The sequence below is a fragment of the Polyodon spathula genome, chromosome 6 (genome assembly GCF_017654505.1).
Source record: "Polyodon spathula isolate WHYD16114869_AA chromosome 6, ASM1765450v1, whole genome shotgun sequence".
Taxonomy (NCBI): domain Eukaryota; kingdom Metazoa; phylum Chordata; class Actinopteri; order Acipenseriformes; family Polyodontidae; genus Polyodon; species Polyodon spathula.
The window spans coordinates 51,853,566-51,877,770 of NC_054539.1; the positions used below are offsets into that span (position 1 = coordinate 51,853,566).

The following is a 24,205-nucleotide window of genomic DNA, read 5'->3' on the forward strand; positions in this document are numbered from 1 at the left end:
AAAAAAAAAATAATAATAATATTAAATACTATGTTCATAATACATTTTAATGTCACAAGGTATTTTATCGCTGATTTATTCCACGTATTCATTAAATAATGGTAGCTAAGTGTTGCTAGTTTTCTGGGATTCAAAGAGAAAATACAGTAAACAAGCCTGCTTTGTAATAGTAACTTTTCTTACATTTCAACAAAATACACGCTAACAGAAGTGTGGGGGCTCTTTCATAACCACTTTTTTAAACACTGCACTGCTGCAAATCGTTCTTCTTTTTAGGATCGACTAGTCCATCCTAGTCTTGTTTCAGTGAGGCAAAGTGTTTGCTGGGATTCCCAAAGTAACTGCCTCATGAGAACTCACCTTCTGCTGCTCATACAAGAAATGAATCCTCCTTTCTGTAGCGCTGCTGTCTTCACGTCGACTCCTCAACTTTTACACTGACGAATGCGTCATTATGTGTTTGTGTGTGTGTGCGCGCGCACACCGCGAGTGGTCGGTCTACATTGACAGTAGTGTACTGTATCTCAGAGAGAACTGTCAGGGGTCCATGGATAATTGAAGTTGCAGATGAATGGGGTGAGAGAGAGTGAAACCTGTTTTATATCGCCTTGCTAAATATCATGCCCCGTTAATTATAATGATTTTTTAAAAACCACTCGCCCTGCCCCATTGGTTCTTTGTGAAATTACCTCTCAATATCCTCTCACAAATGCATTTATTGGTTTGTTTTGTGCAGCCTGTCAAGTGCTACGTGGCTGGGCTTTACTAAGTCACCACAGGACGTAATTAATTTCCAACGCAGCTAACTATATATAATATATATATCTTACACACACACAGTACCAGTCAAAGTTTGAGTACACCTGCTTGAAACCAGATTTTTCATGATTATCTATGCTTTTAACTGTATAAACTTGTCTATAAACACTTAATATTTCATTATATGATATGTGTACTTATATAAGCTGATAATCATAAGTGAATTGCATTCAAAAATTTAATTTTTAAATGAAAATGTAAATCTTGTCAATTTCAATGAAATGGTCACCCAAAGCAAGGGGATTTCAGTCTGAAGCCCAAGTCAGTTAAAAGTCTGAAATGTGTATAACACAGTGTTAGAACACTGGCCTAAGTGTAAAGTGTCTTTGTTAGATGTTCTCTGAGTTAACTAGCATGTTACCTAATTAACCTTTTGTCACCAATTATTGTTAACAGGTGAGGGTCCATGATTACTATAAATATAGGTAGCATAGGCACAAGTTTGTCATTCCTGAATGTAAGGGAGCAGAAAATGGCAAAATATGCTCAGTTAAGCAAAAAAAAAGACAAATCGCAAGAACTTTGCAAGTGTCTGTAACTGCTGTGGCCAAGACCATCAAACGATTTGAAGAAACTGGCACTCATGAGGACCAAACAAGGTCAGGCAGGCCAAGGGTGACCTCAGAATCAGAGAACAAGTTCATTCGAGTCACAAGTCTGCGAAACCGGCGATTAACTGCCCCTGAAATACAAGCTCAGCTAAATGCTACTAGAAGTACAGATGTTTCAACATCAACTGTTCAGAGGAGATTGCGTGAAGCTGGCCTAACTGGAAGAATTGCTGCAAAGAAACCATTGTTAAGAGTGCAGAATAAGAGGAAGAGACTTGCCTGGGCCAAAAAACACAGAAACTGGATGTTTGAGGAGTGGAAGTCGGTCTTATGGACCGATGAGTCAAAATTTGAAATATTTGGGTCCAAACGCAGAGTATTTGTAAGATGCAGAGAGGGTGTGCGCATGAGTTCTGCATGTGCGGTTCCCACTGTCAAGCATGGAGGAGGCAGTGTCATGGTCTGGGGTTGCTTTGCTGGTAACAGAGTTGGTGATCTTTACCAAGTCCATGGCAAGCTTTTCTTGAACATTGCTTTGATACTCCTTATGTTTTGTTTTGTATATTGTAACATGTGTTTTGTTTTCAAGTATTTACAGAAACATATACGACTGTAAAACATTGTCAATTATGAAAAAACCTAGTTTCCAGCAAGTGTACTCAAACTTTTGACTGGTACTGTGTGTAATATATATATATATACACATTTTAAATTAATATTAATTAATTAAATGAATTACAAAAGTAAGTATTCAAATCAATTCAACACTTGCCATTCTGATTGGTCTGCTTCTTGTCCCTTGAACTACAGCATTTCCATGTCCCATTTGGAAAATAAATACCGTATTTGAAAATGAAATTAACGCCTCACTCAGATATCGTCTTTTTAATAGACGACGCCCTCGAATAAACACCGCTCTCTCGATAAAGAAACGTAAAGGATTTTTTTTTCTATCCCTGCTCAAAAAATAAAGAACAAAACAACTCTACTTATGTACATGCGACGCCCGTAAAGAGACTGCAGCCTCAATCCACCATTAATACAAACTAATGTACACACACCTTAGTAAGCACTTTTTTTTTTTTTTTTTTGGTTCTCTGGTGGGGTGTGTTGGGTTCTAGTTAATTTATGACTGTCCTGTCTTAGGGGGGTGTCCCCCCCCCCCCCACCCCCACCCCCCCAGCAGTTCAGTGCCAACACAGCAGGGGGTAAAACAAGGGCTGTCTGTTTACCTCGCCCGGTAGTTTAAAAAACGTGTCTTATACTTTAAGCTTTTTATAAAGGATTTGGTTCACTCTTGAAAGAGACTTTTGTGGTTAAATGGATGTTTTGTTGATGTTGCTCCTGGTCATTGCATGCATTCTCATGCTACCTGCAGAACAGGCTCAGAATTGAGGGGCCTCCATGTTCCGTTCCGTACTTGCTAAGATAATCAGGAGAATGCTTTAAAAAATAGGTCCATGAATAATAATGTAACAAATCTTTCTTGTCACTGGATGTATCAAAGCTGGGGTTTTAACCCACCAACGTTTAATTCAGTGATTTCTGCCTAGTGTAAATGCCTTTTGTTTGCTTAACTTTTTAGCTTACCTTTTGGCTGCTGATCATATTATGAAGCAGTATTCCAAGTAGACTTGGTTTCTAAAATTTTGTATGGACTTTTGCAGGCAGAAGCAGCAGATCGCCCAGCTGCATCAGAGGATGGCAGAAAATGAGCTGCGGGTGGAACAAGTAATCCGGCGTCCACATGGGAATTACGAGGATCAGTACATACTGAAGGTATTTAATACCATTAATTGAAATGTGTTATAATTTGTAGAAATGTATGTCGTGGTGATCTAGGTGAATGTTGGCCTATATAACTGTTTGTTTTGTTTGGCCACTTCATGCAGTTCCACCCTGTGCAGCGCAGTGTACCACCCCTGATGCCTTTTGGTTTATTAATTTAACAGATGAGTACAGCCTCCTTTCAACATGTGGCTCTCTACAGCCCTAGAGGAAGGTTGTTTTGTATTTGAAGATTTTGTGTAAAAGTGAATATGCCATCATTTAAAAAGGGGGGAAAAAGGACAAGCTGAAATGTCTTGATCAGTTGTCCTAAGGTGAACAAAAATCTTAGTTGCTTGGCTATCAATGTCCCTGCACTCTGCATATAGCTGTCCTGAAAAAGATCCAAGAACAATCAGTAATGTCTTTCTTTTGTTTTTGTACCTATTTTGTAACTTTTTAATTACTTACCTTTGTGTGCAGAAATAAGTTACGGGACATGAATTGTGCTTCAAACCATCTTTATTCTAGAAGCGAAAAAAGACCTTTCTATCGATCTTATCCTTATTCCCCCCCCCCCCCCCACAGGAATCGCAGTATGACAAATCTCCCTTGCAGGCACAGCTTTCAGGAAGATCAAAAGCTGTCCACTATGAGAATGAAGAGCTGGAGCACAAGCTCGCTACCGCAGAGCTGAAGGTTGTACATCTCCATGACGTCCTGAAGCAAAACACACAGAAGTACACAGAAGAGATAAAGAAATTGGAAGAGAAGGTAGGCATTGATTTTGTTACTTTGACAAGATTGATTTCCTTGTTTTCTAAAGTAGAGGTGGTTTTATTGATTGCTATATCTTAAAGTGAGCAGCATCTAAGTTTTTAATTCATACCCAGAAGCCTGATTAACCCAGGTTACTTTGCCTTGCTATTGTTCAAGTATCTGCAACAAAAGAAGGGGTATACATACTTTAGTGTTTACTGTACAGAATGTCCTAAATATTGTGCTTGTATTACAAATGAGTAGTATTGCAGTGCCACTATATTTGACATCTCATTGACATTTTGTATTCACAGTTTAGAAGGTTATTAGTTGTTAGTGTATCTTAATTGCAGAGAGAAGAGGATTAAACTGAATGTTGTTACAGTCTAATGAACTAACCTTGCCTTTTGCACCACAGCAATTCAGGACCAGCTGAATTGGTAAAACAATATCAAACTGCTTTGCGCTTTAATGATCAGTCATGTCGTTGGTTTCTTGTGCTTTGTGAGCAGTTTCTGGTGGGAAGGTGGTTCCATTTTTCTTGTGTGTTTTTCATGTGGTGTTTTTTGGGGGTTTTTTTGTAGGTGACAGCCAGAGAGAAATATATTAGCAGCGTTAAGAAGAAATGTCAGAAAGAATCTGAACAAAACCAGGAGAAACAGCAAAGAATAGAGACGCTGGAGAAGTACCTTGCAGACCTCCCTTCACTAGATGACATACAGACCCAAGCTCAGCAGGTAGAGCAGTCTTCCTTATTGCACTAATATCTAGCAACACTCATTATTGTTGCCAGACTGATTTGTAATTGTGGGGTGTAACACTTGACCCGAAAAAAAATTGACAGAAATTAACATTGTGTTGGTGGTATACTGTCTCATTCTATGTCCCAGTTTTGTTTTTGTTTTGTTTTTACATTCATAGATGATATCTCCTTCCATGTTTCATGTTCAGTTACTGTTGTCTTGCCATCTTTTAAAAGTCATGTGATTTATGTGTTGCTTTCTGAATTTGGAACTCTACATAAAAAAGAGCAACATCTACAGAACTGCAGTTGTAGTACGTTAGTATACCACCAGAGGTCAGCACATCCTAGGTGGTGATCTGCTCAAGGAGTACAGAACTGTACTTGCTCCAGTTAGAACAAGTGCTCCAGATAAAGTTTTGGGTCTGGAAGTAACTTACCCTCTAACACTGACAGAATCTAATTTATTTTCAGGGGGTAAAATGCAACATTGCCTTGAAGTCATGAGTAATCTCGATAAATACTGTAAAATCTTTAATGGTAATGGGGTAGGCATTAAAAAAGAGGCTCATTTTAACTGCAGTGTTACTTTGAACTCCTGTACAACCACGTGTGTTTTCTACAAGGTTCTTTATCGGCTCAGTGCATTTTTCCGAGGTATCACGCTGACTGCAAATTAATTTTCTTTACTTATATTTAGGGCTTCTGTTTTTGGGGTTTTATTAATTGTATTTTTCAGTGCTTATTTTTAGCTATTTTCAAGATATATAAATTGCTTTTTTTTCAGGGCTTTCGTTTTTGATAGGCTGTATGAAATTTAGTGTTCGGTTACTTTCCTTTTTTTTCTGTCAAAATACAGTATGTACAGTAGTAACTCGACAGTACTTGCACACTTAAGTTTGTCCTTCTTTCCTTTGCTGTCTTCCACAACAAAATCCTTATGGTCACGGGCACATTCTTCTGGGGTTTTTGTTTGTAGGTATTTTTGTACATTTCATCACAATTCTGTTTAAATCCTCTGTATCTTAGCAGTAATAGAGCTTTAAATCCCTCTAACAACCCTCCATCCTGATTGTAATCTTGTTTTAAATCTCGCAAGCAGGGTCTCCAATAGAAATGTAGGAATGTACTGTCACTCAGTAGTTGGGGCGGGTATAAAGTATTCAGAACGATTCAATGGTAGATACAAGTCAGGAAGGTGGGATATTGCCCAGCAACACTGGGAAATGTATTTATTATTAATTTTGTAGTAGGTTTTATTTTTTAATGGGAAAAGGGTAAAGTCAACGTCTATTGATTGACCCTTTCCACAGTTTTTTCCTGGTGTTTTTCTGGTGTTTTATTGGCTACGCACCGATTTCATTTTTTTTGTATCGGATGGGGAGGGGGGAGGGTTTGGTTATTGTTTTTTTATCGGTTAAAACCGAAAATCAGAAGCCCTACTTATATTTTAACATTACATTTTTAAACTCTGTGAACAAGTTAAAACTTCAATATAAATTCATGTAGATAAATAAAATAGGGAAATGCATTAATACGTTATAAAACAGTTAATTTAATATTATAGTCACCTTTTTTTATAGCGGTTGCCTCTGATGATGGTTCCAGTTGGATTTGTAGCTGGACTGGGGTGTTTACACTTCAACCTGTGTAGCTTTGAATTTTTCTTATTCTTACTGGGTCGATTGCAGTGTACCAAAGTCAGTCCACTTGATGCGTTTAACTAGTGGATTAAGCAGGTTTATTCCACTTGCTTGGACTAAAGTTAGTACGTTTGTTAATCCCGATTGCAGCGTACCAGACGATAATCACCACAGGTGGATCATCCACTAAATCGGACTAAACAAGATCCTGATTGCAGCGTACCAAATCGGACGTGAGATGATCCTGTTCAGGTGGACTAACTTAGTATTATGAAGTATAAGACTAACTTAGTATGCTTGCTCGTCCTATGTTTATACAGCACATTTTAAAACAAAGACAGCTCCATTATTCTCAGAAATTACATCTGAAAATTATTAAAATGAAAAGTGAAGCCTTTTGAAGCATTTTGTTCAGTAAGGTTCGCTCGCCGATGCCGAGTCGAATGAAGCGCTTCATGCTCAGTGCAAGGTACTGTAGACCCGCATAACCCAGTGTCTCAAGTGAAAGGCATCACTAAAATGTAACAGAATACAGAACTATATACAATACTTTAAATGATTATATACAATTGACAACTGCACTGTGCATGTTATATTATTATATATTGTATATACTTGTATTGTTGATACACAATATTGAGCAGTTATACATTTTATAGATAGACTGAGAATGTAGCCTATAATTTAAATATGCAGCACCTTTTTCTCATTTATTATGGTTGAGCAACAAAATATTCTGAAGACTGGTTTTGTTTTATTCATAAAAATGTTGCAAAAAACTACAAAAAGTACAATTAGGCCTATCGATATAGATTATGAATATGTATTTTAAATGTTTGCCCGAATCATGCCTAATGTAGCCTAATCAAAATGCTTTTATCATTAATAGGCCTTGTGACAGGGTAGTGTTGCGGGCCCAGGTGGTATCGGCAGGCAAGGAGACTGTGGTTTTAGCACGACTGCATGTTTTTAATAAACGCAAAATACAAAGGTTTAACAAAACAGAACACTGCTGCTCACAGCGCAAAAATAACAGGTTAAACAAAAACAAGTCAGGAACACAATAAACAGGAACAAAATAACCGGCTCAAGGGCCAAAACAAAATGTTTAAACAAAAAACAAAACTGTTCAGGCTGGGAAGAGCCTTCACTGAACTTATCCACCAAAAACATACACAGAGTGCACAAACTACAACTCGCCAACTCCCTTCACCAGACAAAGGATTTTCTCCCCTTTTTATACCATGTGGCTGGAGCCTAATTATCAATTATTCAATTAGGGCTCCAGCCACATTCTCACATTTATTTTGGCAGGGATAGGAATTAACCCCATCCCTGCCAACCACCACCAAAACAATATTTACAGGCAGCTATTACTGTATTTTTGATTTTTCAAATTTTCAGACTTTTTTGCCAGTGCTTTCAAAATGTTCATTGTTTTTAATCAAATGTTCTTAATGACGATGTACAAGAGGTGTGAGTTTATCTTTACACCTTCAGTTGTGAATTTACATCCACACTTGTGGAGTTTTATCATGGGTTAGTCCTCATTGACTGGCTAACTTGTTCCACTTGTTCAGACTAGCTAAACCACTTGCTGTTTGGTACGCTGCAATCAGGACTCACTTAGTACAGATTTGCAGGATTTGCTAGACCGCTTTTTAGTCCACTTGATACAGACTAAGTCACTGGTATGCTGCTATCGACCCACGATTGGCTGCAAAGAGACTGGATAATGTTTGTTGCTTTTTTTCTAGCGTGCAGTTTCCTAGTAACTGAAAACATTGTAGTCTAGAAGATGTAGTTGTTAGTGGAAGTTTTAGGGGAGGAGAGGCGAGGCAGACAAGTTGTGCAGCGAAATTAAAACTACATATTTTAGTTTTTTTTTTTTAATGTGTAAAAACGGCAGGTATGCAACCTATCTGGACCACTATTTAGAACCCATTTTGGCCACATTTGCACTAAACCTCTTGCCAAACTGCACCGTGTGATTTATTTATTTTTTTTAATAGTGTGAACTAAATATTACATTTAGGCCTATACAGACCATTTTCCGAATTCGAAACCTTCTGTACAACACACCTGTGCTATCTTCAAATGGATAAATAAAGCCTGGTCCTATTCTTCCCTAATTTTTATTATCTCTTGATGTGGCTCGAATGTTTGGATTAAAGGTTGGTGTTTTTCATGCCACAGCTGGAAGTCCTTCAGGAGACGTCACACAAACTGCAGGAGACGGTTCATGATCTGGAGGAGAGGCTAAAGGAACACCGAGCTCTGGTCAAGGAGAAAGAGGACTTCATTGACCGCCAGAAGATAAAGGAGAAGGAGCTAATCGACGCTGTGCAGAGGTACAGCTTTCCTTATGCTACAGCAGGCCTAGGAGTAAGACTTTCATTGTGTACGCTTCCAGGCTAATGTTGACCTTGGTTGCAAGTGACTGCAAAGTGTGTTGAAATGCCTCACAATTTTCAGCAATGGGAGTTTTGCTTCTAGTCTTAAGTGAATACTAGCAACATTTCTTACGCTTGCATTAATTCTCCATAGAATTTTTTTGCCTAACTCTGTATGCCACAATGCTTTGCGCGCTGTGAGATGAAATCTCCATTAAAAATCAGCAGAGTCGAGTATTTTATTAAGTAGAATATCTTTTGAAACGCCCTTCTAAATATCATTGGCTGATGCAGTTAAGTGGGGCTGGATTTTCATTGATTTAAAATATGAGTGCTCCCATTGGCTAGGAAGTTTGCAGTGTTTTCAGCACAGTGTGTGATTGACAGTTGGAAGTTTGCCTGGTTGATTGGAAATTTGCATGTCCTTACAGCCTTTCATATTAATGAATTAATTATTAGATGAATTAACAAATACGTTAATGAATTACTGTATGAATTGACAAATGTATGGACGAATTGACAAACAAATTGACAATAGCCTGTCTGCATGGCACCGATATAAGGTAAAAAACAAAATCGGCTATCTACAGTTTTTGTTCTTTTAGCCAATAATGTACACCGATATTCATGCTTGAGTTTCTTCCAGCACAGAACTGTAATGTTTGGTCAGACGCACTTACTAATGACACAAAAACTCGGAGACAGTCATTTTCTCAGTCCTGTGTAACATGCGATCATCCTGCAGTCAGTATGTCTCAAAAGAGCTGTGTTTGGATTGTTTTTTTTTTTCAAAATCTTAAGACAACAATAGGATAGCGAGTTGTGTGCAGAACAGACTTGATGCTACATTAAATCCAGCGATGAACTGAGAGTAGAATATTATTCTGATGCTTAAAAATAGGCTGAATCCTAAATAACATTGATGGTTTATTATTATTATTATTATTATTATTATTATTACACCATGTCCTTCAAAATGACCTTTTATCTTGCTTGATCTACATTGGTTACAGATGTATTCGGCATTTTGAATCGGGAATTGTTTATTGTGCTGTTTTTTGTTAAATTAATTCAAGTGTGACTGAATTTTGTAACTAGATGTTTTTATGATATTTATTTTTGACTAAATGAACAATTGAAGTTGTGCTGCATTTTTAAGTAGTGTATGCTTAAATTAAGAATTTAACTAACGTTGTTGTAGTTGACATTGCATAGGCTACATTTCTTTTCTGCTACAATATAGGTCAAAGTTATAGTACGCAACGTTTGACAGTAATAGCCTTTTCACACTTGTATACCCAAGCCGAGCCCTCACAGTACAGCTTGTTTCACACAAGCTGAGCCGGAACCGTGAAATTCTAACCTCGCAAGATATCTGGTACTGGGCTGAGCAAGGCTGAGGGTGGGGTTAACTCGTACTGTCCAAAACAATAAAATCTACCAAAAGATTTTACAGGAATTGAGAAATACGGGACTAAACCACAGCACGAAACAGTGTTGTGAAAAAAATAAAAAAATAAAACAGGATTACAAAAAAACTAAAGATCATAACGATAAAGTGGGTCAGACAGCAAAAAAATTAAATAATATGAGCTAGCAGATGCAGTTCATGGTTACAGACCTGCAATGACCGATATGTTTACCGTATATTAACATTGCATGTATAAAAACAAGTTGTAAAGAGAAATATCTTTTAATTGTTACATTTTTAGATTTTGTTTTTAATAGGCCTACTTTAAAACCATTTGAAGTGTTTACTGACATTTTTCAAATACTATCTGTAAAGTTTTAAACATATTATTAGTAGTAGTTGTAGTTAATCTAACTTTAATAATATGAAATTAAATTATTCGGTTTGTATTTGCATTCAGAAACATGTGAAAAGCAAGTACAAACAAGATTTTTATTTTTTTTTCACATGCCAGGGCTCAGCTAATGTCACACAGAAGTGTTTTTACTATTACAAATGCACAATGTTAATTTTGTGTGACTGTTGTAAAACAAATGTATAAATTGCTGTCAATCACACAATATAATACTGTGTTATTCTTTATTTATTTTCTGAAGTAAATGCAGCAAGTAAACAATATCTGTTGATTTGTCATAAATACATGAAGTAAATGATATCTGTTATTTTTTAATATTCATAATTATAAAACAGTTTAAATGTAAAGTTCTAGTACAGTGGTCCTCAAAATAATTTGGGCACGAGCATAAATTGATCTTACTTGGCTGTTTACACACTGCCTTCTCGCAACCGATATATATATATATATATATATATATATATATTATAACTATATAATTGTGTGCTGCGCTTATTCCTTAAATAATTGACATAAAATATGCAATGCAAATATTTTTTAAGTAGCATGTTTACACAGATAACCGTGAATAAACTAAAATAAGAGGATAGATAGCATCTCGCTTTGTTTCAATTTGACAAATTTGTCAACACTACTCTGTTTTAAAGATCGCTCATCTCCAGTACAGTTATTCAGAGAAAGTGGATTCGTAACTAAATATACTACGGTGTTACCCTTGTCTGGTGAAATAAAAAAATAAAAAAATAGAGATAGAAAATTAAATTCTAAATATCAAAATGTATTATTTTTCTCAATAAGTCGGCGAAATTCAGTGCTTACCCGGCATATTAACACCCTGCCTCTGCTCACGAATGATTGGACAGCTGTCAGATCTTTCACTTTCCCATTGGCTACTCACTCGCCTTCAATTTTCATGCAGAATACCGTGAACGGCCTCTGCTTGCTTATGATTGGACAGCTGCGTAAAACTTGGCAGATATTTGACTCTCCTATTGGTTAAACTTAGTCAGTACCTGCAACTGAAACAGACACAGTTTATGTCCCACCCAGCTAACTTATGATTTGGCTACCGCAGAGACAATGCAGGTGTTCAGTTGGTTGATCGTATCGCAAAACCCATTCATAAAAAAAAAATAACGTGTAGGAACAAGCACAGCATAAGCGAGCAGCACTGTCAACAGACTGCTGTGGCGCTTTTGTTGGAAAACGTGTTTAAAGCTTTCTTTATTTTCCCACGCTACGACCCGCCAGAAATGTGTTCACAACCCATAATTTAAGAACAGCTGCCGCGGGCACGATGGCTTGGCTTCACAGGCACAAATTTGCCCGTGGGCATGACTTTGAGGATCACTGTTCTTGTAGTTTACAATAGCTTACCTGCACTATCTATTATTATCGGTATAGGCTGAAATGGTTAGATAACTATCGGTATCTGCCAAGAAAATATTTATTGGTGCACCTCTAATTATAATAGCAATAGCAGTTATATTTTTGTTGAGTGTAGATCTCACACTTAGAACATAAATGATAAAGAATTCAAAACCACAACCACAAAGGTTATATATATATATATATATATATATATATATATATATATATATATATATATATATATATATATATATAGATATATATATACTTTGTTTTAGGTATATATATATATTATTATTATTATATATATATATATAAAGTTAATATTAGGTTTCAGTATGTGTTTTGTTTAGATTTAGTAACTCATAATATGTTTGTTAGCTACGTCTGGCCCAGTTTGAGAGTGTGTGTGACAGACAGGCTTGCTTCATTCGCAGGCCTGACACAGCAAGACTGTGCAAGAAATACGCTCAGCTTGATTAGAAGTAGTCACTGAATACTAAAAACACACAGTACAGTACAGTTTTAACTGTAGCCTATGTCCTACTGGACCAATCCAAACAGAAAAGCTGTAACATTTTTTTTTGGAGAAGAGCATGTTTATTTGATATAGTTTAAACATGTTTAGTACTGTACTAAAGAAACACATTGTCAGACCACATGTCACCAGAGTGAAAACTCCAATTCAGAAAAGTACAAAATGTAAACAGTAGCTTTCAACAAAACTGTTTTATTTGTTTTGTAAGCTTGTACTTGAGTAGATTTTAAAAACAATTTACAATTTCAGCAAAATATGGCTTTTTTGCCATTTCTTTCCTGTTTTCTAAAACAATGGTTGTAAGTATATGTGAAGTGTTTTAATTTTTTTTAAATAATAAGCTATAACTAGGGCTTCCGATTTTCAGTTTTAACCAATAAAACACCCCTGATACAAAAAAAATGAAATCCGATACAAAAAAAATGTGATCGTGGCTAGCCAGTAAACAGCAGAAACCACCGAAAAAACAGTGGAAATGGTTAATCAATTCAGATTGAGCACTCCTTTCCCATTAACAAGTAAAGCCTCCTACAAATAAAACAATTTAAACAGAACGTTATTGTCAGAGTGCTTATGCAAAACCAGTGCGAGTTTGCAATATAATATTATTCTGAGTGATAATTTAAATCTTCTGTAGCGGGCTTTGCGTTGTCTTTCACAATTTTTTTTCTCCTATAAGTGTTTTTAATATAAAAAAATGTAAAACCATCGCTTAAAAAACAAAACAGAAAACGAATCAACATATCCGTCTTGAAGCGTCTTTGATACCATGTGTTACCATGGTTATCATTGCATGTATTGTGTCATTTGTGTTATCTACACAGATTTATATATTTCGTGGGGACAGCTGGATGTTGCCGGTTCGAGTCTGGGCTATTCCACAGCCAACCGTGGATGGGAGTTCCCAGGAGGCGGCGCTCAATTGGCTGAGAGAGTCATTCATAATTGGGTCATGAACACTCACATTAGCCAAGGCGAGAGTGGCCTGCAGATCCTTGGATGTTGCTCTGGGGTTCTTTGTGACTTCCTTGATGATTTTCCGGTTTGTTCTTGGAGAGATTTTGGTAGGACGACCGCTCCTGGGTAGAGTGACTGTGGTCTTGAACTTTCTCCATTTGTAGACTGTCTGACAGTGGATTGGTGGAGCCCCAAATCCTTAGAAATGGTTTTGTAACCCTTTCTAGATTGATGAGCATCAGTAACTGTTTTTCTGAGGTCCTCAGGAATTTATTTTGATCGTGGGATGACGTGTTTCCACACACCTGTATGGTGAAGACCAAACTCACAAAGTTTCTGATCTTTATATAGGGTGGGGCCTCCCAAACTCACCCCTGAAGATCTACCTAATTATTTAAACACCTGATTCTAATTATCCCCTTAATTGAGCTGGTAAAACCAGGGGTTCAATTACTTGTTCATGTACCATAAATCTTAATTACTCATTGTTTGTCTAATTCATGCATCATTTTGTTTCAAAAGACATGGAATTGGTTAATATAGATCCTGTTGGGTAGTTAAGAAAATACTGGTTTTGAGTTAAGAAGGCTATCATGGTAAAACTATAGAATTTCCAAACTTTTTCTCGGCACTGTGTATGTACTTATAGATATATATATATATATATATATATATATATATATATATATATATATATATATATATATATATATATATATATATAGAAAGAGAGAGAGAGAGAGAGATAAAAGAAAGCTTTTCTCCTTGTTCAAAGAATTTGTTTTGAGTCTCAGTAGTTTCTGCTGTCCTGTTTGGACAGCAGTGGTTCTCATTAACTGGTATGGATAAACATCTTGATTTTTCCTTCCACTTCCCTACATATTGCTCAATATTTTTTTACATTTTTTTATTTTTTATAAAGGACTGTTTTCAGAATTATGAGAGGGAAGGGTTTGTGTAAACCAATATCAAGGACATTTTTTCCCATGGGCATTTTGAGGAGAGTTTTTCTACTTAATTGGCTTTACCATCACTACTGATGCAAACTGGAAATGGTCCAACACAAGTGAACTTCAGAGGAGCATTCAGCTATATCGCACATACAACCATAAGGGTAAAATGTATGTCAATGCCTGTGCAGCATTGTCCAGTTAGAACTGTAAAGGACCATTTACACTGTGTGAAAACAGCTGTAGCATAAATGACTGCAGTTGCTGGGGTCCAGGTTGATCGCTTTCTAAACAGAACTTAAAATGTTTAACCTCTGAGACGGCGCCTCTAGCTCTGACATCATAAATACAGAGTGGTATCAGTTATGCAGACGAGACTCCACACTGGATGGACTGTAATCCTCTTTTTACAGGGTTACATCTTTTATAATGTGAAAGTTCTCTTTAGCAAAAGAGAGGGAAGTTTGTTGTATTTGTTTGTTTATGCATTTATTTTTTGTAATGGCTGGTCTTCCCTGTATTTCTAGCTTGCAGCAGAAAGTGGAGCAGTGCCTTGAAGATGGTGCCAGACTCCCCATGTTGAACATGAAGCAGCTCGAGTGTGAAAATGATCGCCTCCAGCAGCAGAACAAGCGAAACAAACAGGTAGATCGAAGGCCTTGTCCCAGGGAACGGCCTGTGATGTGTATGAGAACCAAAAGGTTTTCATTGCGACGCACATTCATCTGAAAATCATAGCAAGTTTACCTCTTTTTCTGTATTTCATTTATTAAGCCGAATTGCCTGTTCCAGATCAAGATATTCTGTGAATCTGGTATTTTAACTTGGACTACCCACAGACTGCAGTTGATCACTACTGTTGTAAAGCATTTCATGATTAGGTTGAGAACTGCAGCAGGGATGGGATTTAGATTGCATTTTTAATGCTTGCTGAACTTGTGACATCTATGGTTTGCCTAAAGTTAAGCTTGTAAAACCTAGAATTGCTCAAAATGCCATGCAGTAGGAGTCAAATTAGTGTGTTTTTATTTACAGCAAAGAGTACTTCTTAATACCATGGCAGCTTGTGTGAATAATGATGTGTCAGTTCACTTTCCTTATTTCCATCAGAATACCGTTTAGAATGCCTTTATAACCAAATAGATGTCATTGTCAGACCTAGTAATGATTTATTGAGGTGGACTAAAACTGTCACTGGAATATATCACACTGTTAGAGTTCAGCATGTAGGCTAACTGCTTTCTAATGAACAATATGCATGTAGTGATCTATATATCCATATTACATTTCTAATGCTTCTTGGTACAGTTTTAGAAAGACTTCAGCTCTTCCTCAGGACATACAGTATTTTAAAGCTGACAAAAACCAAAGCCATTGGACGGGGGGGGGGATTATTTTTTTTTATGCAATGAGTAATTACCATCCAGTGATGTATTAATTGGAGCTTGTGTAATAGCTAAGGCACAATTTCTTACTAAAACAGATTTCTACATTCTCTCATTAACTTCTGAGCAGAATAATTATAATACATAATACATGATGTTTCAGGGAGGAATCAAAGTACTTTTTAATGAATTTAGTTTTTGTCTTATTTCCAGATCTTAGACAACCAAAAGAGACAAATTGGGAAATTGACAACAAAATTGCAAGTAAGGATGTTCACTTAGCTCAACCTTTTATTATTGCTGCTTTGAATTTACAGCACTCTGAACTTGCAAGATCTTCCTATATGTCTGAAAAGAAAATAGTTTTTTTTTTTTTAATACTTTTAAAATGTATAATTTCTCAAACCTAAATTCCAGATAAACTTAAAGCATCTTATGGTTCACTTCTAAATTAAGCAGTATTGTGTGTACAGTGAATCCGCAAATGGGTCAGCAGAGCATTGATTGATATGGTACAACTGAAGGGCAGCAGGGTACCACCATCACACTTAAAATAGACTGCAAAAGGCAGGTAAGAGTGCCAGCATTCTTCTACCCTGTCCTTTTAAAACCATTGCATGCATTTTGTTTTAGACTGCAGAGCAGAAGTTGGCGCAGGAAGAATCCATCTCCCAGGAGCTTCAGAAGCAGGCAGTTGAAAAAGAACAAGACCTGCAGCGACTGGCTAAAACTTTGCAAGAGGTAGACTGTTTCATTCTTTTAGCACTGAAATGCAGCAACCTGTCATTAAAACTATGCTTGATTGACCACCTTTTTATCCCACCGAACACAGTGACAGTGGAATACATTATAGGGCAGTAATATTACGATCTACTTTTTATTTATATCAATAAAACTAATGCTGTTCATGGAGAAATATTTTTAAAAAGAGTTATAGACAGCGAATGTGTTTTTGTTAATCTACTGTACAGCTATGGCCAAAATTTAGCATTCCTATAGTATTAACTATCTTTGCTTCATAGAATTGAATGAAACATGCTGAATAATGTTATGTTAACATATGGAATTACATACCGCTTTGTAGTTTTCCATATACTTAAAGGAAAACTGATCAAAATTGAAAAATGTGACATTTTGAAATACAGTACTACTATTATGGCTTCCAGTAGACTTTTGCAATGTCATTTTGTAGTTTCTTTGATAGCATTATGTTAAGCAAAAGATCAAAATTATGTTCATGTAGTTATTTATTTTAAAATTGCCACAATCATGAAGTTCTAGATGATGCAAAACCTTTGGCATTAGAGGTCAGTTGTATTAAACAGTGCATTGGCACTACTCAACACAACATACCTGCAAGGCATTATTAATCAGTGCATTGCCACTTCTCAACACAACATACCTGCAAAGCATCGTCTCTAAGGGGGTTGTGCTGTATCATAATTTAAATCATTAAATAAATACAGAAAGAAATATCTTTCAAAAGTCTAAGTGGTGATGGAGACATTCGTCAACAAGTAATAATACTATGTTGTGACTTATTTTTTGGAAACAGACATTTGAGATTCTTCAACACTTCAACTCACAATAACCCAGACCATACAATTAGTATTTGCAGTTGCCACTGTATAAGTGAACAGCACCGACACTGACCTACATTGGTATTTACAACCTCATGTCTGTTACCACTGTGGAATGTGGATGTATAGAGGATACACCATGAATGTTCATGAAGTACTGTAGTTATTCTACAAATGAGGATGTTTGAATAATGGCCACCCTCCTGAGTGAAATAACCATAATACCCTGTGAATGTTCATAGAGTATTTTTTATAGAAAAAATGCAATGTATGGAAAATAGTTTTTAAACCTACATTAAAATAGGTGAATTGAGAATTCATTTCCTTAGATCAAGCATCTGCATAGAAATGCGGTGTAAGTTGGAACATTGCAAAAATGTTTGAAATCAAATTGTTAAACTATCTTCCTTCCTGCTTCATTTGACATTTAACAATTTCCAGTAGTTTAGTGTAAATGAAAATGACTGTGTTGAGATATGCACATTTCCTAAATGGTAATCATGTCAATCTGAACTGGAGTATTTTGTATCAAAGATAGGACTGCAGACAAAAGTCAAGCACTCACTAAATTTACTTTCCTCTAATATTTGCTTAATAGTTAATGGGACCTTTTATTGAGCATTTCTTCTGCATTTCAGTTTGACACCAAAAGTAATTTACCATTTGGTATGACTAATTGAAGCTAAACTCACTGAAATGCTCTTGTCTGGCATCCTATTATCTATGGATTAGAAACTATTTTACTTAAAAACGAATCATCCAGATCTCCTTGTTTGGTCTGTTGTTGCATCTGCTACCAAACATACTGTGCAGTGTAATTGTGCACACCATCTTAGACGCCTAAGAGAGGAACTAGATATAGTTGGAAGTAGTAATTATAAACCTGGATCTCTTTTGACTTTTACAACTTTTGGTCCCTCAAAATGGGGGCTATTCTTGTCCAAATAATTATTTTAAAGTTTATGCAGGAGCAGCTGAATTACCTCCTGAAAGCACTGTATATTACCCTTTTCTGTTTCGAAAATTAGCATGAAATGATTTGAATAACACATTGTTTAGTATGGTATGTTTTTCTGTAAATTGTTTAGTTAAATTATTCCCACCAGAGTTGATACTGATGAAAAATGTTAGGATGACCAGTCTGGATCATATAAGATCACATACTGGATTTACTGTACATATGAATGGGTAAACTGTATGCTATTGCATTAGAACAGAAGGTACACAGCTAACTGAGATTTGTTCGCTTTCAAGTACGAAATGTAACCATCACCTCATGGGTATTAATCCTTTAATACTGTCTAACCTGAATCGATATTCCAAAGCCGCACGTATTGCCAGTGACGTAGTCGCACACCACCACCAAGGGCATAAAAGAGACTGTTGACACTCAAAACATCATAATTTTTGCTTTCTCAGAGAGAGAGAGAGAGAGATCTACGAAGAGATAAGTGACACATAGTGTTATATCAGATTGTATTATTATTGTTTGATTGTGTTTATCACTTATTGCAAATTGTTGTTTTTACGTGTTTTAGTAAAATTACTTCACGTATTGTGCACTCAGTTATGGTTGTGAGTTAGTCCTTCAGCTGCCCTGTGCTTCGTGCAAAGCTGGCTGCTCCGCAGCCCCTTCCCTGGGATCAAACGCCTTAAACCGGCTGCTGGTGCTCTCGTAAGCATTGAACCGTGGCAGTCTGCTGACAGTGTCTCGGCACAGCCTACATGGTTTTATGCTGGTGGACACAGCCCGCTGACCTACGCAAAGGTTTATCTGTTATGGGGCTAAGTCTAAACAGAGGCTATCAAGATGGATCACAGATACGGTTCAGACTGCATATAATCAAGCCAGCTTGCTCCCTCCAGAGAAGCTCACTGCACATTCACCCAGGCGCATGGCAACTTCTTGGGCTTTATTCCCAGGCGCAACTGTCAGAGACATTTGCAATGCAGCGGTTTGGGTTACGTCCCACACTTTCACGAGGTTCTATTGGCTGCATGTCGTAGATCCACAAAACCCTTGGTTTGGAACAACAGTGTGAAGGGTGGCCTTGAGCTCGACCCTTACAGCATAAAATTAGAGGTGAGCCTTGTGGTTTTAGCCTTGTTACTTGTACTGGGTTCCTCATGGTAATGCGCAAGGTGCCCTTTGCAGTGCCTTGTAGCTTTCAATTGGTCTGCAAATTCCTTGCGACAGCTTTGGTATGTCTACCCATAAGTCAGTGGTTACATTTCGTACTTTTTCGTTTAAGATTATTATCATAACCCTGATTCCCTGAAATAGAAATGTAACCATTAACCTTCAAGGTCGCTGCTAACCCTAACCCCTAACCCTAACCCTAACCCTTACTGCAGCAAAAAAACAAAACAAACAAAAAAAAAACCACACAGCAAAGTATTAGGAGTACTGTGAATTAATTTACATTTGGGTCATTTAGTTCTGACCTAAGTTTTTTTTATTTAATTTTTTTAGTGATGATTTGTTAACATTTTCTTTTATGCTCTTGGGGGCGGGGGCGCGACTGTGTCACTGGCACTACATGTAGCTTTGGAATATCTATCTGTTCAGGTTAGACCGTATCAAAGGATTAATACCCATGAGGTAATGGTTATAGTTATATTTCTGGGAACCAAAGTTAAGGTAATAGCCTAATGTTTTTGTTATTCTCCAAAAGAACCAGAGACTGCTGGAGGAGAACTGTAGACTGAAAGAACAGCTTCAGCTTTTCAATGAGGAGAAACGGCAGTCCTGCAATGAGAAGCCTCTTGTTGAGCAGCTCCTGAAGGAGATGTCTCAATGCCTGTTAGACCTCAAGACCCTGTGCATCATTCTCACCCAGAGAGCCCAGGGCAAAGAGCCCAACCTTGCTCTGCTGCTGGGAATAAAGTGTAAGTTCTCCTAATTCCTCCTTTTCCTGGTGTGAGAACTAAGGCAGCATCCTCTTAGAGGCCCCTCAGCCTTTTGATACATCAAGCAGAATGAATATAAAGCAGCCCTGATGAGAAAGTAGGTTTTAAAAGTTACTGTTAAATTACATTTCTTTCTGCAGGATTTCCCGATTATTTACTATTACAAACACTATTTTAGAGTTTTTAAAGACTCATTTCTATAATAATCATTGTATCTCCACTAGTATTATAAAGAAACCAAGTAGTACAATTAGACAAACATTTTAAAGCAGAGTGTTTTGTCAGTATCTCAGTATTATCACAAAACTTTTAGTCAACCTCCCATACATTAGCCAGGTTTTGCTGAGTTCAGCTTATAGCCCATCTCTACAAGAGTGTTTTACAGAAGTGGGACATCTTCCTTGTTTGCTTTACTGTCACCTTTTTATTTCCAGGTGATTCCTCACTGCAGTAAGTGAAATTTAAAAAATAAATCCTGGCATAGAACACATTGATCAAATGAACCTCTTTATATACACAGCTACCCATTTCATTTACAGTAGTCCAACTGTATATGACACTTACATTATTAACAGCTTTGACCATTAATGCACTTCTCTGAACTCAGTAAAGAAATACCTCAAACCACCCCCATAAAAAAAATAAAAAACTGGCAGTGTATCATCTAATATACAAAGCCTTTTGCAGAGGGCATTACAGTACAATTGTGTAACATCAGCCAACAATGTGTTTTATCCTCAAAAGCAGTGAAAAAAACATCTTATAAGACTGACTCAACCACAGACCTTATTGATATATTCAAAGGGGGAAAAAACTGAGCTTTACCCAATCAACTCTCCGTACCGTTTTATACGCCAAGGTTATTTAAATCAAAATGAAAGCAGTTCTACTCGTCACTCAGCATTCCCAGTAACAACAGAGAACCTGTTTACTTTGTTTGAAGTAAGCAGTGTTGTCTGGTGGAAGTGGCTAGAAACATGTGTTTTTTATGAGAACACTTGCATTGCATGGTAAACATTGAATATACTAACCATTTTCAGCCACACTGCTTTAGAAGTAGACCTAGGCTAATGTCTTTTTAACAGTCTGCTACACACACACAGTTCATGTCATGTGGAAAGCTTCAAGGAAAATGCAGCTCCCAAGGTACAGCAATGAGGTCATTCACGTTATTAATTTTTGTATTTGTGATGTCCTTTAATATCACAATAAGCTATATTACTTTGCCAACTGTTAGAAAATACTGTATTTTATAATACTATAGCGTTTTACAGAAACTCAGGGGCCTGTGTAGTGGCTACATTCTAAAATTACATATAGATCACTGCAAAAAAACTAAACAAAAAAGAAAAATGTATTTTGCCTCATTTGTTTGTTGTTCTTTTTTTATAGCCGTGACCTGTTCCAGTGAAGAAACTGAAAATATTAACAGTGAAGATAGTCTCATCACCAAGCTTTCTGTAGTGTGTCAGTTACGAAAGGACATTGATGAATTGAGGACTGTAATGTCAGACCGCTATGCTCAGGACGTGGGAGACAACTGCATCACTCAGTGACATTTTGTTGCCTTTCAGCAATAACGGACTGTGATTTTTGAATGCTGCATTGTCATACTGGAGCCGTATTGTAAGATAGAAACTTGCAAATGTCTATAGAGAGTCTAGGATGAGCTTTGCATTTTGTGTGGCAAAAAAAAAAAAAAAATCACACAGCAAAGTATTAGGAGTACTGTGAATTAGTTTACATTTGGGTCATTTAGTTCTGACCCAAGTGTTTTTTTTTATTTATATTTTTTAAGTGATGGTTGGTTATAGCATAGCATGTCTGCAGTATGTGTTTGTGCTAGAAATCTGTTTTTCTTTTTTCTTTTTTACTTCTATGGGCAATTACGTGTCTGTCTGACACAGCCTTTATTTTATTTTTTTATTTAGCTTGACATAGGCTTGCTCAGATCCAGCAGCTTCTCAGTTCAGCTGTTGTATCATGAAAAGTAACAAAAAATAAACAAGCAGCAATGAAAAGAATACTAGTAAACCTGTGAAATATGACACATGATGCTGCGTGCAAAGTGCCTAGATATCTGACAGATATATAACATGCATACTTACTTGAAAGATCTACTGGGAGTTTTACAGTTAAGTTGTAAACTGGTTCAGTCAGGACTTTTAATACCCAAGCAATCCAGTTGACCGCATTCGTTCAGCCTGACAGTGTCTTCATGTGCTGTTGATGAATGACTGTGAGTCGCAGGTCGACAAGAACACTGAGTGGTGAAATTGTGGCGCTACTGTAACTAACCGCATGACCCAGCTTTGCAGAATTAGGGTTCTGTTAACTGGCGGTCTGTTTCCAATCCACCCTGCTTAGGTGCAGCAGTGAGCAGCATTTTAAATTCAGGGCATGTTGTTGTTTTCTTTTCTTCTCTATGGCAGAGTGAAAACCCTTGTCATATGTGAGAAGTGGGTAACAGTTCCTACAGTTTACTTGCAGTATTGACTTTGCATATTGCCTTTAGGATGGGAAACAATGTTACCTGGGAGATTAACTCACATTATTCTCTACAAGTTTCCAATGGTTTACATTTCAAATGTTGGTCTTAAAAATGGTAAAGAAACCTCTTGTGCCCACATAGTGATTTTTATTTTTATTTTGTTTTAATATTTAAAGAGATACGTGTTTTTAGATTCACCTCCAATAAAAGGGGAATTGTTTATTAACAAAATACTTGAATTTTGCACAGCATTTAATATGCTAGTCTGCATAGTCCATATTTAAGTTTTCCTGTATAGAATAGAATATATAGAATAGGTTTTCACCCACTTTTACCTTGCTAAATCTTTCAAATGCATATTTTTTTTGTCAAAAGAGCAATTGATTTAAACAACAATGACTGACTTGCTTGTGGGTGTATATTATATGTGAAACGTATTCTTTTATAGCTTTAATATTTCCCAAATGGCTTGTCCTTTAAAGTATTGTAATTTAACACACAAGTGGAATGAGAGCAGATTTTAGTAGTTTGATGCTTTAGGGGCTTTGAAAGGCCCAGTTTACAAAGACTGTCCTTTTCTAGCATTTCTTACAGAGTTTGAAAGAATTTAAAACTTTAGTTTAAAATATGAACATGGTATGTGTTGCTTAATGTAATCACTTATTGTGATTTAAGGCTTCACTTTATTTGTATATATTTGTTTTAATCTACTGTAACAGCCTAAGATGAATAGTTTTAAAACCTGTAGAGTTCAGAAGGGCACTGACCTTGCTGCTTCATTTCTGTACTTTTAGAAAGTCACTTTTAGGTCTGCTGATTTTGCAAAACGTTGTTGTTTAATTTTTTAATTTTTTTTTTTAAGTCGTCGGCAATTGATTTGACCCGTTTCTCTCCCAATTTGAAATAGTCAATCGTATTTTAGGCTCAGCTCACCACTACCACCCTCGCGCTGACTCGGATGCGGCGAAGACGAACACATGCTATCCTCCGAAACTTGTGCTGTCAGCCGACCACTTCTTTTCTGACGTGTCCCGTCAGTTTCGACCACTCTGCAGGACTGTCATACAGCCAACCCAGAGCTACAGTGAGGGGGACAACGCAGTTCTGGCCAGCTTACAGGCAAGCCTGCATGCGCCCATTCAGTCTATAGGGGTCGCTGGTGCGGGGTGAGCCGAGGACACCCTGACACACTGGCCGCCCCCTGGAAACTCCCATACACGGTCAGCAGTGGAATAGCCTAGCCTGGTGACCTCCAGGCTATGGGGCGCGTCCTGCATTCCACGCCTAGTGCCTTTACTGCATGTACCACTCGGGAGCCCCTTTTCTATTGAACTTTTAATAACTTGCTTTACATATTTCAATGTATTTATGGGTCACAAAGTGGGACATTTTGAAATAGTTGCTATTTTTTTTTGTTTCTATAGCAACCGTACAGTATTTGTATTGTAACTTTCCTTGCTTAAAAAGCTACAATACATATTTAAATGAGTGAGTGTTGGTTTGATTCGTTAGTATGGTTGTAA

General features: G+C 36.9%; 1 protein-coding gene across 1 annotated transcript in view; it reads left to right on the top strand.

Moving 5' to 3' along the window:
* The window catches only part of cep85l (centrosomal protein 85, like), a 102,251-nt gene extending 79,343 nt beyond the window's left edge, over positions 1 to 22,908 (top strand). The window contains exons 13-21 of the mRNA XM_041253845.1: positions 3,003 to 3,149; positions 3,726 to 3,911; positions 4,481 to 4,633; positions 8,478 to 8,632; positions 14,844 to 14,961; positions 15,915 to 15,965; positions 16,335 to 16,442; positions 19,957 to 20,170; positions 21,584 to 22,908. Of these exons, the coding sequence (XP_041109779.1) occupies positions 3,003 to 3,149; positions 3,726 to 3,911; positions 4,481 to 4,633; positions 8,478 to 8,632; positions 14,844 to 14,961; positions 15,915 to 15,965; positions 16,335 to 16,442; positions 19,957 to 20,170; positions 21,584 to 21,747 (1,296 nt within the window). The 3' untranslated portion in view covers positions 21,748 to 22,908. The remainder of the gene's footprint in view (positions 1 to 3,002; positions 3,150 to 3,725; positions 3,912 to 4,480; positions 4,634 to 8,477; positions 8,633 to 14,843; positions 14,962 to 15,914; positions 15,966 to 16,334; positions 16,443 to 19,956; positions 20,171 to 21,583) is intronic.
* The last annotated feature ends 1,297 nt before the right edge of the window (positions 22,909 to 24,205 follow it).